The sequence below is a fragment of the Mizuhopecten yessoensis genome, unplaced genomic scaffold (genome assembly GCF_002113885.1).
Source record: "Mizuhopecten yessoensis strain PY_sf001 unplaced genomic scaffold, ASM211388v2 scaffold716281, whole genome shotgun sequence".
NCBI lineage: Eukaryota > Metazoa > Mollusca > Bivalvia > Pectinida > Pectinidae > Mizuhopecten > Mizuhopecten yessoensis.
This window is the reverse complement of record NW_018480038.1, coordinates 457,164-470,875: the sequence shown is the minus strand read 5'-3', so window position 1 is coordinate 470,875 and position 13,712 is coordinate 457,164. Positions and strand designations below refer to the sequence as shown.

At 42.7% G+C, this 13,712-nt stretch overlaps 1 protein-coding gene across 1 annotated transcript in view; it reads right to left on the bottom strand.

Annotated features, from left to right (window-relative positions):
- LOC110442587 overlaps positions 1 to 13,712 on the bottom strand; it is a 111,133-nt gene that overhangs the window by 23,877 nt on the left and 73,544 nt on the right. The window contains exons 25-29 of the mRNA XM_021486267.1: positions 11,226 to 11,446; positions 7,841 to 8,205; positions 2,063 to 5,570; positions 1,466 to 2,026; positions 7 to 1,357 (exon numbers count right to left, since the gene is read on the bottom strand). Of these exons, the coding sequence (XP_021341942.1) occupies positions 7 to 1,357; positions 1,466 to 2,026; positions 2,063 to 5,570; positions 7,841 to 8,205; positions 11,226 to 11,446 (6,006 nt within the window). The remainder of the gene's footprint in view (positions 1 to 6; positions 1,358 to 1,465; positions 2,027 to 2,062; positions 5,571 to 7,840; positions 8,206 to 11,225; positions 11,447 to 13,712) is intronic.

The window sequence follows — 13,712 nt, the reverse complement described above, 5'->3', positions numbered from 1 at the left end:
ACTTACTTTTGACCTGGAAATTCTTCAAGCTGCTGGAGCTGTTCCTGTAGATCCTGGATGGAGTCGTGGGAACAGTCACTGGCTCCACCCACATTCTCCTCTTCCTCCATTCCCTGGGTCAGGCGATCGGGCGTGGTCACTATGCCAAGACTTCGTGTGGAGGGTTGGTCAGGCACCTGACCATGTAACTCCTCTACAGCATTGTTGATTGGTTTAAAGTTCATATCTGAGGATAGATTTGTTTGACTGCTTGAATCCTCCTTGTTACATTTAATTGGTGTGAAGGTCAAAGGGTCCTTGACCACAAGTTTATCCTCCTGACTTTGGTTGGTGTCTGGGTAGTGTTGGGTGGGTGTGGCTTCAGTCACACTGATCACCTGACCGCGAGATGTGTTTGTATCACACACACCGGTTGCAGACAAATATTCCTGGGCTAGTTCCATCTGCTGACCATCGACGCCGATGGAAACCTCTCCTCTAGAATGGTTGACATGTTGAGAAATATCGTCAGATTTCACCTCCAACGGATTTACAGCTGTGTTGGGCTTAAACACAAAGCTATCAGACACACTTACCATCTGATCTGGAGATACATTGATCTCTTTAACAGCTTCAGCTTTGGAAAGATTGTTCAAAGAAAAGGACTCTTCAGGTGAAACCTGACACAAGTCCTTTATTATAGCAGAATCTCCCACAGAGGTGTCTGTCTGGGAGTGTACAGGCACAATTGTATCAGTATTTAATGAGGTTACGACAGGGGAGGAGATGTCCACTCTAGAGGAGTCCAGCTCACAAGGGCAGACCAACACAGAGGCTTCATTGACACGAGGGTCCAGCTCACCAGGGCAGACCAACACAGTGGCTTCATTGAGACGAGAGTCCAGCTCACCAGAGCAGACCAACACAGAGGCTTCATTGAGATGAGAGTCCAGCTCACCAGGGCAGCCAGCAGAGATTTTAGTATTAGCTGATTCAACCTCACTTGGGCAAACAGAGTTCAGAGTGTGACAGGGCTCCTGACAAACTAATATCTCCACAGCTTCAGCAGCTTTACTGTTAAAGTGGACATCATCAGTACTTATTGAAGCTTCAACATGAGTAGCATCGTCGGTATTACTGGCAGTACTAGGTATTGTGGTATCGTCTCCATTACTTGTGGTACAAAGTGTGGTATTGTCTCCAGTACTAGCAGTACTAAGTGTTGTGGTATCATCTCCATTACTCACAGGACTAGGTGTTGTGGTATTGTCACCAGTACTAGCAGTACTAAGTATTGTGGTATCGTCTCCATTACTCTCAGTACTAGGTGTTGTGGTATTGCCTCCAGTACTAGCAGTACTAGGTGTTGTGGCATTGTCTCAAGTACTAAGTGTTGTGGTATCATCTCCATTACTCACAGGACTAGGTGTTGTGGTATTGTCACCAGTACTAGCAGTACTAAGTATTGTGGTATCGTCTCCATTACTTGTGGTACAAAGTTTGGTATTGTCTCCAGTACTAGCGGTACTAAGTGTTGTGGTATCGTATCCATTACTCACCGTACTAGGTGTTGTGGTATTGTCACCAGTACTAGCAGTACTAAGTATTGTGGTATCGTCTCCATTCCTTGTGGTACAAAGTGTGGTATTGTCTCCAGTGCTAGCAGTACTAAGTGTTGTGGTATCATCTCCATTACTCACAGGACTAGGTGTTGTGGTATTGTCACCAGTACTAGCAGTACTAGGCGTTGTGGTATCGTCTCCATTACTCCCAGTACTAGGTGTTGTGGTATTGCCTCCAGTACTAGCAGTACTAGGTGTTGTGGTATTGTCACCAGTACTAGCAGTACTAAGTATTGTGGTATCGTCTCCATTACTCACCGTACTAGGTGTTGTGGTATTGCCTCCAGTACTAGCAGTACTAGGCGTTGTGGTATCGTCTCCATTACTCCCAGTACTAGGTGTTGTGGTATTGCCTCCAGTACTAGCAGTACTAGGTGTTGTGGCATTGTCTCCAGTACTAGCAGTACTAGGTGTTGTGGCATTGTCTCAAGTACTAAGTGTTGTGGTATCGTCTCAATTACTCACAGTACTAGGTGTTGTGGTATTGTCTCCAGTACTAGCAGTACCAAGTGTCGAGCAGATGTTAACATCACTTTGGGTTAATGTCACTGCTTTATCCTCTGCCAAGTTATCAGATACAGGGGTTGAAAAAATGTCTACATCGCTTTGGGATAAGTTTGGTTTTTTATCAACATTTAACATCTCTTTTTCTATGTCAGTAGTTGTAACTGATTCACACAATTCGAAATCTGAATGCTCATGTTCTTTCCTGGTAGACATCTGGGTGCTACTCTGAATTTCAATCGCTGTGTTACTCAAACATGTATCAGATTCATTTGAAAAGTTTTCATTATTTTCAGTCTGGGAATGCTTCTCTTTAGACTGATTGCATCCTTGTGATTCATCTGCTCTTTGTAGAGATCCTGTGTCAGTTTGTTGTTCCCCTTGTTGAGATCCTGTGTCAGTTTGTTGTTCCCCTTGTAGAGATCCTGTGTCAGTTTGTTGTTCCCCTTGTAGAGATCCTATGTCACTTTGTTGTTCCCATTGTAAAGATCCTGTGTCAGTTTGTTGTTCCCCTTGGAAAGATCCTGTGTCAGTTTGTTGTTCCCCTTGTAAAGATCCTGTATCAGTTTGTTGTTCCCCTTGCAAAGATCCTGTATCAGTTTGTTGTTCCCCTTGTAAAGATCCTGTGACAGTTTGTTGTTCCCCTTGTAGAGATCCTGTATCAGTTTGTTGTTCCCCTTGTAGAGATCCTGTGACAGTTTGTTGTTCCCCTTGTAGAGGTCCTGTGACAGTTTGTTGTTCCCCTTGTTGATATCCTGTGACAGTTTGTTGTTCCCCTTGTAGAGATCCTGTGACAGTTTGTTGTTCCCCCTGTAGAGATCCTGTGACAGTTTGTTGTTCCTCCCGTAGAGATCCTGTGACAGTTTGTTGTTCCCCCTGTAGAGATCCTGTGACAGTTTGTTGTTCCCCTTGTAGGGATCCTGTGACAGTTTGTTGTTCCCCTTGTAGAGATCCTGTGTCAGTTTGTTGTTCCCCTTGTAGAGATCCTGTATCACTGTGTTTTTTCCTATGTTTTGACCTTTGTTCTTTATTGTCAACATCAGAGTCCTCCAGAGAATCGGTCAGTTCCTGTTCTATGGTTGCCCTGGGTCTTGATCCATCGAGAGAGTCGGCATCCTCCAGAGAATCGGACGAATATGACCTATGAGCACCATAAAGTTCTGCTGATATTGTTTGTGCAGCATCTTGTAAAATATCACAGACAACAAATCCAGAGCTAGCCTGGAAGTTTGGGTTTAAAGTAAATTGAGCATTCAAATTCTGTGTGGAAGATTGTGGAATGTTTTGTGAATTTTCTTGTTCAGGTACAACAACCTCCATATGTTCTACACCTACGCACTCTAGATACACATTGTCAGAATGCCGGTTTTCCTGCTTTTTACACTTAGTTGGAATATCTTCCTGAAAATCCCCTGGGGAACTGTCATGTCCTCGTTTCCTCCCGTAATTCCCAGAGTCTGACTCCGAGTCCTGGGACTCAGACAGGTGAAGGCTGACATCAGCTGGGGAGGTCAGACTACCCTCCATAATATCAGACCCCTCTGCTGTACCCGTCAACACTGGCTTATCACTGTACATAGGTAAAGCCTTATTGTATGACACAGAAGCATTGGCATCACATTCTACAGACACAGCTCCAGGCAATCCAGTCTGAACTGTCTGTGGAACTGATCCCTGTGGATCCAGTTCAGATTCAATAATTGACCTACCCAGTACGTTTTTAATTGAACCAGCAAAAGAATGTGCTCCTGAACTCTCAAAATTATCTGAACTTTCTGGGTAAAATCCAGAGTCACTGTCTAATTCAACTGACCTTCCCACTCCTTCCTGTTGATATTCAAGGTCATTTCTGAACACATTATCATCCACTTTACACGGTTTAATTTCCAACATGTGTGTTACTTCTGTTGGTACATCACATGTTAAGTTCACATTGCACTGGTTGTCGGTAGGTTTTCCTGGTAATGGCCCATCCACTGAGGACCCCACAGTGTTGGAGTTACTCACACATTCCTTGGCTGTAGAATCACCTGCCATGGTATTGTTATTATAGCATTCCACCTGCTGTACAGTTGCTACCTGCTGATCCGGGTCTATGTATGAAGTGACCTCAAGGTCAGCCGTCCTAGGAATGACTTGGAATGACTGACCTTTATGCCTGTTTGAAGTTTCCTCATTATTGTCACTAGACGGCACTTCATCTGAGTCTGATACACTACTGCTGTGCTGCCTAGCCCACACTCGCTCACCAGGTGAGTCATGATGCAATAATATACAAGGTATTTCTATACTCGCCTCCATTTCCTTTGTATAATTTTCAAAAGCATCCGCCAGTGATTCTCCAACAGGCTCAGAATGTCTCCTGGTGTCATCCTCATCAAACTGGCGTTTTTTCCTCCTGCGTACAACAGGCGAGTCAGAGACTTGGCCATGGTCCAAGGCCTCAGTTTCCTCACCCACTGCCTCTGGGACACTGGCCAGGGACGTAGCACTGTTTATTGGTCGTAGCTTTGGGGGTAAAATGAGCGGTACCTTGTTGCTAGGGAGTCCTCTGTTTAGTATAGGTTGTGACACGCTCTGTCTAAGACGTGGTATCACCCCAGACTCGTCACTTATGTGTCGCGCACGTTTGGTCACTTCAGACAGAGGACCAGGTGACCCACAAGCACCCCTCTTTTCCTTATGATCTTCACCTTTACCTGTACTTTCAGGTAGCGATGCTTTTTGCCTTTTTTGTGATGGTTTAGCATGACTCCCTAGACTGATCTCTCTTCCAGAAGAAGGTGAAGTCTGTCCTCCTGGTAATGGTGCAGTTGCTCTACCTGGTGACGGTGATTTTGACTTTCGTAAGTACGTGGTTTTTGTTTTCCCATCTTCTGCTCCTTTTTTACTTTCTAAACTTGAAATGTTTTTACTTGCACCAGCACTTGCACCTTTTCCCACCTGACCATCACGCTTCCTCACGGGATCAGTTTTTGGCACCACCTTGGATTTCTGTTTAGGTTCATATTTAAATTTTGGAGGAGGAGCTGTATATAGTCGACTTGTGACCTCCTTTGCCCCAGAAGTCAATGTGTCTGAGGCTGGACTCTTGGTTGACCTTTTCCGTGTACCTGTAGGCGTTCCTCGGTTGCTTGTAGAGTTCTGTGGTGATGGGGATGTGTCCATGCTTTCCACACTGTCTGGTATGGAGTCCAGGGAAGTGATATTTAATGAGGAGTTGAGGGACAGTCTGGAAGACAAGGTTGGCAGGTCCCCCTCACTACCCTGCTTTAGAGCAAGCAGGCTGGACGCCCGGTAGGGGAAGCCAAGTCTCGAGTTCTGGGTGTCAGTTAGGACTTCCTCACTGCAGGCAGATCTTAGGGGGCGGGGCACATCCAGACCAACCTGCATCAACCCCTGTTTCTCCTCTATGTACAAGTGTAGCTGCTGCTGCTGTCGGTCAAGCTCAGACAAGTCATCATCCTAAAGGAAATACAAAAAGGGCTGGTTAATACAAATACATTATGATTACCAATGAAATTATAAACAAAATGGCTATATTACATATTTAACATTCATGCATCATTGAAACATAGAGTATGATAGATGATCTAAATAATTTAATATAAATCTTCCAAACAAATTAATGGCTATATCCTTCTTTGTTATTCAGTCCTTCAACAGTAATTCACAGGCTTCAAACCGTCTTCCTTAATAGATGAAGATAAAAGGCTAGATAAAATGCATTTGACAACCCACCCACTTGTGACAGAATGTCCCTTCAGTAATCATGCATGGTACCAGTAAAATAACATTAATTTACCTGTAAACACCTGGACTATTCTATGCTACTCTCCTCCCATATTTACCTGATTTCAGCTGTAACACTGCGGGTGTTGTAATTCCAGTTAGATGGCTTGGGCCTAATTATCTACAGTTAACATAAACCACGTAACCCTGAGCTATGCCTAACCTCACTACTTATGAGTTATTGCTCCTCCATGTTCAGCACCCTGATCAGTATGTATGATTATATACACTGGATCAGATCCAGACAAGCACCTGCTCGGCTAGTCAATCAGAGTCGTAACCAGCTATTGATTTTACCAGAGGTCTGTATGTAGAGCTGACACAAAACCATATTTCATAGAGTCGGACAGCTATTACAACATAATACACTTTCACACTCACATCTCATTATTAACTGGTAATTAGCTGATACCTGCTGTGTTAATTCCAACAAAAACGACAGGTAAGGGAGGTAACTCCTGCTTGGAGGGGATAATGATCAGGGATTAACACTAATCTATCAACCACATTGTTAATTGACTTTACATGTCATATTAACGTTATTACATCATCAGACATTCAATAATCTGTCTATGCAGTCATACTATAATAATTACACAACACAGCTAGAATGTGACAGAAAAAAATGTCTTTCAGAACATAATACATCTCTCAGTGCATTGTATCATTAAATCCCTAAAGCACAACACATCCACACCTGATATTGATGGTACCTCTATACAATCACATGAAGATATAATTAATAATAATAGGAGGTTCTTATATACCGCTTTATCACAACCTAGTTCGTAGGTCGTCTCAAAGCGGTTCACAAATTATTATCCGTGGTTATAGGGCCTTTGCAACCAGCCAATACATTTCTCAACTCCCTGGGGAGCATACAGCCGGAGCTGCCATTTTGGCGCTACCAGCTAGCATTCAACAATTCTAGCACTGCCCAACCACATACTCATTTACAGCTGAGTAGACGGGAACAAGCGGAGTAAAGTATCTTGCTCAAAGATACAACACATTGCCGTGCCGTGGCGCGAACCCGCAACCCTTTGGTCACGAGCCTGGCGTCTTACCACTGGACTGCCGTGCCTCCTAGAGATGACACACTGCTTGATAGATAAGTTCTATGTACAATGGTAACCATGATATATATGATGCCCTGTAGCGGACCACAGACCTCTGCCTTCACCCCTCCATATATACAATGTACCATTCCCACAGGTGATGACCTGTAGCGGACCACAGACCTCTGCCTTCACCCCTCCATATATACAATGTACCATTCCCACAGGTGATGACCTGTAGCAGACCACAGACCTCTGCCTTCACCCCTCCATATACACAATGTATCCTTCCCACAGGTGATGACCTGTAGCGGACCACAGATCTCTGCCTTCACCCCTCCATATAAACAATGTACCCTTCCCACAGGTGATGACCTGTAGCAGACCACAGACCTCTGCCTTCACCCCTCCATATACACAATGTACCATTCCCACAGGTGATGACCTGTAGCGGACCACAGATTTGCCTTCACCCCTCCATATATACAATGTACCCTTCCCACAGGTGAAGTGGACTACGGACCACATACCTCTGCTTTCATCCCTTCCTATGTACAATATATCACCTCTAGCTAACTACACACTTTCCCCCCACCCTTTTTGGTATATACAATAGTACCTAACACACTAGTTATTTCATGCAGCTGATTACAAACCTACAATGGTACCTACCATACATGTTATGTCCTGTAGTTGACTGTAGTCCCCCACTTCACCCACCCCTTATGTACAATGGTACCTACCATACATGTTATGTCCTGTAGTTGACTGTAGTCCCCCACTTCACCCACCCCTTATGTACAATGGTACGTACCGTACATGTTATGTCCTGTAGTTGACTGTAGTCCCCCACTTCACCCACCCCTTATATACAATGGTACCTACCACACGTGTTATGTCCTGAAGCTCACTACGATCTCCAGTACGGTAACCCTTCTCCACCTCTTCTAGCTGCTGAAGTTCAGCATTGAGCTGTTCCTGCGTTGTCTGGTATTGGTCCTCGATCTCCTCCGCCTCCTCTAGAAGCCTTTGTTCTGTTTCGCGGTAAGACAGGCGACGGATGAGTTCCCCCTGGGCCAGGGCCTTGATCTGGCCCTGTAACGACTCCTTCCTCCTCTCAATGTCCTGTAGCTCCTGGTCACATCCTACCTCTGCTGTCTGCACCACAGATACCTCTGTCTGGGAGCCAAATTCTGACCTAGTCTGTCCTTTCTGGACCTTGGCTAACTCCTCCTGCAGGTACTGCTGGACTGTAGACAAAGGAGAATGATCTATCATACATCACTGGTATTAATTAATGTTCTAAATGACTATATTTCCATTATATAGTATAGCAACTTTTTTTCTCTCTAGTAACTTACTGTATTGATAGTCGATATTGAAGGAGAGAAGGATCACACAGGTAATTGTACTAGTAAACCTCACCCCCTGATCTTATTGTACAGACAACACTTAGCAGTATTGACCATGTACTCTCTGTAACTAGTAGTTACCCTCACCACCTGATCTTATTGTACAGACAACACTTAGCAGTATTTACCATGTACTCTCTGTAACTAGTAGTTACCCTCCCCCCCTGATCTTATTGTACAGACAACACTTAGCAGTATTGACCAGGTACTCTCTGTAACTAGTAGTTACCCTCACCCCCTGATCTTATTGTACAGACAACACTGAACAGTATTGACCAGGTACTCTTTGTAACTAGTAGTAACCCTCACCCCCTGATCTTATTGCACAGACAACACTTAGCAGTACTGGCCAGGTACTCTATGTAACTAGTAGTTACCCTCACCCCCTGATCTTACTGTACAGACAACACTTAGCAGTACTGGCCATGTACTCTCTGTAACTAGTAGGTACCCTCACCCCTGATCTTATTGTACAAACAACACTTAGCAGTATTGACCAGGTACTCTCTGTAACTAGTAGGTACCCTCACCCCCTGATCTTACTGTACAGACAACACTTAGCAGTATTGACCAGGTACTCTCTGTAACTAGTAGTTACCCTCACCCCCTGATCTTATTGCACAGACAACACTTAGCAGTACTGACCATGTACTCTATGTAACTAGTAGTTACCCTCACCCCTGATCTTATTGTACAGACAAGACTTAGCATTACTGGNACCCTCACCCCCTGATCTTATTGTACAAACAACACTTAGCAGTATTGACCAGGTACTCTATGTAACTAGTACTTACCCTCACCCCCTGATCTTATTGTACAGACAACACTTAACAGTACTGACCAGGTACTCTCTGTAACTAGTAGGTACCCTCACCCCCTGATCTTATTGTACAGACAACACTTAGCAGTATTGACCAGGTACTCTCTGTAACTAGTAGGTACCCTCACCCCTGATCTTATTGTACAAACAACACTTAGCAGTATTGACCAGGTACTCTATGTAACTAGTACTTGCCCTCACCCCCTGATCTTATTGTACAGACAAGACTTAGCAGTACTGACCATGTACTCTCTGTAACTAGTAGTTACCCTCACCCCTGATCTTATTGTACAGACAAAACTTAGCAGTATTGACCAGATACTCTATGTAACTTGTATACCCTAATTACTTAGGACTGATCAATAAATTGACACACACACACTGAGATAGAAACCATGGTAATAGGTGATGTCTTTAATATCTGTAGTATTACTACCACTATATCTATCTAATGAGGTTAACTTCATACATCATTCAGGGCTCATTCTAATTTATCTTGGCTGGAAGACCTCCACTGAGCTCTTTTTATGTACTATACTATTCATCAGACAATGTATTTAAGCATTAAACTGCTTTCAGACATGGTTCACAGGCAGTATGAATGCCAACTGCATTACAGGAATATTAAATGAACCATGTTAGTGGTTCATGTTTAAGTTTCGGTAAGGTAGTAGTGGGCATTCATATATAATGCTTATGAATCGCACCTGAAAACAGTTTTCCATGTCTTTCTGTCTTCAAAAATTTAATAACTAATTATAACATTGAAAATATCAAATAATCCCATCAAGAATCTGTGGAATGTTTGACTATAGGACAGTCCATATCAAGTACTTTCTTCTGTGACTGAAATTTTCTAATATAGGTCGTAGAGCTAACAACTGCAAAACATCATGTTTTCTTCTCATGTCCCATTTTGTATTGCAAAAATTATATTTAAAACACAATTTGTTTTAATGACGTCACAGCATGGAGGTATGTCTGTTAAATTTGGATATTGAGAAATTGTGTTCATTGCGGAAAGCAGGTCGCCATCCAGTTATTTGCTAACACAGATGAAATGTTCAGAAGGGTGATGTGGTAAAGGAATACTAACATAGATGAAACATTCAGAAGGGTGAGATGTGGTAAAAGAATACTAACATAGATGAAACGTTCAGAAGGGTGAGATGTGGTAAAGGAATACTAACACAGATGAAACGTTAAGAAGGGCGAGATGTGGTAAAGGAATACTAACACAGATGAAACGTTCAGAAGGGTGTGGTGTGGTAAAGGAATACTAACATAGATAAAACGTTCAGAAGGGTGAGATGTGGGAAAGGAATACTAACATAGATGAAACGTTCAGAAGGGCGAGATGTGGTAAAGGAATGCTAACACAGATGAAACGTTCAGAAGGGTGAGATGTGTTAAAGGAATACTAACATAGATGAAATGTTCAGAAGGGTGAGATGTGGTAAAGGGATACTAACACAGATGAAACGTTCAGAAGGGTGAGATGTGGTAAGGGAATACTAACATAGATGAAACGTTCAGAAGGGAGAGATGTGGTAAAGGAATACTAACATAGATAAAACGTTCAGAAGGGTGAGATGTGGTAAGGGAATACTAGCATAGATGAAACGTTCAGAAGGGTGAGATGTGGTAAAGGAATAGACATGATACTGCTGGTCAGCTTCATTGCGAAAGTTGGAAACACAGATTTTTCTCTAGTCATGTTATTTGAGGTGGAAGGCAATGATAGCAGCGTTTCAAACAAAGCAAGAAACACACATGTACATGGACAGTGAGCTAGTACAAGCTTGATTCTGTGTGAACAGCCTGACCTTTGGCATAGTCAAAGAGAAGATTCATTATGGTTTTTAAACATATTATTTAATTTCGATCACCAATTTTGGTTCATAGAATATTATGACTCAAAACGCTATTTCTGTGGAGGTTTATATAGTGACATTGCAGCGCACCTGTAAACATTAACCAGTGTTGCACTCCTGCACCCTCTCCACACATATATACCTGTACTACCCATCATACTTACAAGCTTCTCTCTCCTGTTGTAGACAGTCCCGGGCGTATACCAGTTCCTCCTCAGCCCTCTGGTGCTGGAGGAGATTTTCGTCAGCGATCTCCGTCAATGAATGGCGCTGTTGTTCAATCTCCTGTTTGTGGCTCTCGTGTAACCGCCACAGTTCTTCCTCTCGCAGTTGTCTCTCCTCCTCAGCCTTTTTGTGTTCATCACGCACCCTCTGTAGCTCCCGTCTACAGGTAAAAAACACAAGGGTTACATAAAGTACACAGGCAAGCACCTAAATGTACTTTCTACTTCAATTGAACAGACAGGTGAACTTATAAATCTCCTACAAAGCACCGTCTTCAAGTGAGTTATTATATCAATACTCGACAGCCTTTCCAAGCTCCACACTATCAATCGGTCTCCTTTAAAGCAATCAACAGGTATAACATGCAGGCAAACAAAACGCCACATTCCATGCTTTAGATGCAGACAGGTAAGGCCTAGACTGGGTAATCAATAGTCTGCTCCTACACAGGCATCATTTTAATCCATATATGTAAAACAGAGACGATGTAGTAATTAAATGTGTGGAGGAAGATCTGCTGATGTAACCAACAAACCATTCACAGGTAAAACTCTACAACAACTCTACAAACCTTGTAGAAGTGATACAACAAACCAAACCTACAGTGATCTATGGGGTCAATTTCTGGTAGAATCAGTTCCTATCAGCACACACCTGTGATCAATATTCCAGCCTTATCTCTGTCAGATGTGATCTACTGTTAGAGACATCATATAACTCACCTGTCCTAAGTCGTTATCACCTGTACTTGGTCGTTAACATGACTAAGTATCCCAATATACTTCACATAATCTGCCACTTACCAATGATATTGTTTGCTTCATTGACAGAAGTTCATATATATGGCATATATGGAAATTATGAGAATTTGTAAACAGCTTACTGTGTAATGCTTAAAATCTGTTAAACTGCAGGTTACTGGGTTACATGTAAAATATGTCAAAAACTGTCAAATGTGTCAATGTGTTACTATGATTAGTCACACTGTCACATCTGATTAAAATGACCAGGTAAGAATATTGTGATAAGAACAAACAAACAAAATGTGCCTAAACTGATGAAAATTCCATGATATCAATATCAGACTGATAAAATCTCTACAATACTAAATATCCCATCTATAAAATCTCCCTTCCACCAAATATCCCACGGATGAAATCTCCCTCACTCCAAATATCCCACGGATGAAATCTCCCTCACACCAAATATCCCACGGATGAAAACTCCCTCACTCCAAATATCCCACGGATGAAAACTAACTCCCCAACACCAAATATCCCACGGATGAAAACTCCCTCACTCCAAATATTCCACGGATGAAAACTCCCTCACACTAAATATCCCATGGATGAAAACTCCCTAACTCCAAATATCCCACGGATGAAAACTAACTCCCCGACACCAAATATCCCACGGATGAAAACTCCCTCACTCCAAATATTCCACGGATGAAACCTCCCTCACACTAAATATCCCATGGATGAAAACTCCCTCACTCCAAATATCCCACGGATGAAAACTAACACACCGACACCAAATATCCCACGGATAAAAACTCCCTCACTCCAAATATCCCACGGATGAAAACTCCCTCACACCAAATATTCCACGGATGAAAACTCCCTCACACTAAATATCCCATGGATGAAAACTCCCTAACTCCAAATATCCCACGGATGAAAACTAACTCCCCGACACCAAATATCCCACGGATAAAAACTCCCTCACTCCAAATATCCCACGGACGAAAACTCCCTCACACTAAATATCCCACGGATGAAAACTCCCTAACTCCAAATATCCCACGGATGAAAACTAACTCCCCGACACCAAATATCCCACGGATGAAAACTCCCCCACTCCAAATATCCCACGGATGAAAACTCCCTCACACTAAATATCCCACGGATGAATAAAACTCCCTCACACTAAATATCCCAGGGATGAAATCTCCCTCACACTAAATATCCCACGGATGAAATCTCCCTCAAACTAAATATCCCACAGATGAAATCTCCCTCACACAAAATATCCCACGGATGAAATCTCCCTCACACTAAATATCCCATGGATGAAAACTCCTTCACACTAAATATCCCACGAATGAAATCTCCCTCACACTAAATATCCCACGAATGAAATCACCCTCACACCAAATATCCCACGGATGAAAACTCCCTCACACCAAATATCCCACGGATGAAAACTCCACTAGCAAATACTGATACATAACCATGTACATCCACTGACAAAGAGTACCGGTTAACAACTACTTCCAGACAAACATCCGAAAACTTCCTTTGTGGTATTTTCTGCTGTAAACATTTTACAACTCTTTTATTAGCAGGTAATGGTACATTCCCAATTACTATGAAAACTTTTCTAGCTCCAAGCAATTTTATTCCATTCAAATTTCCTTTTAAATT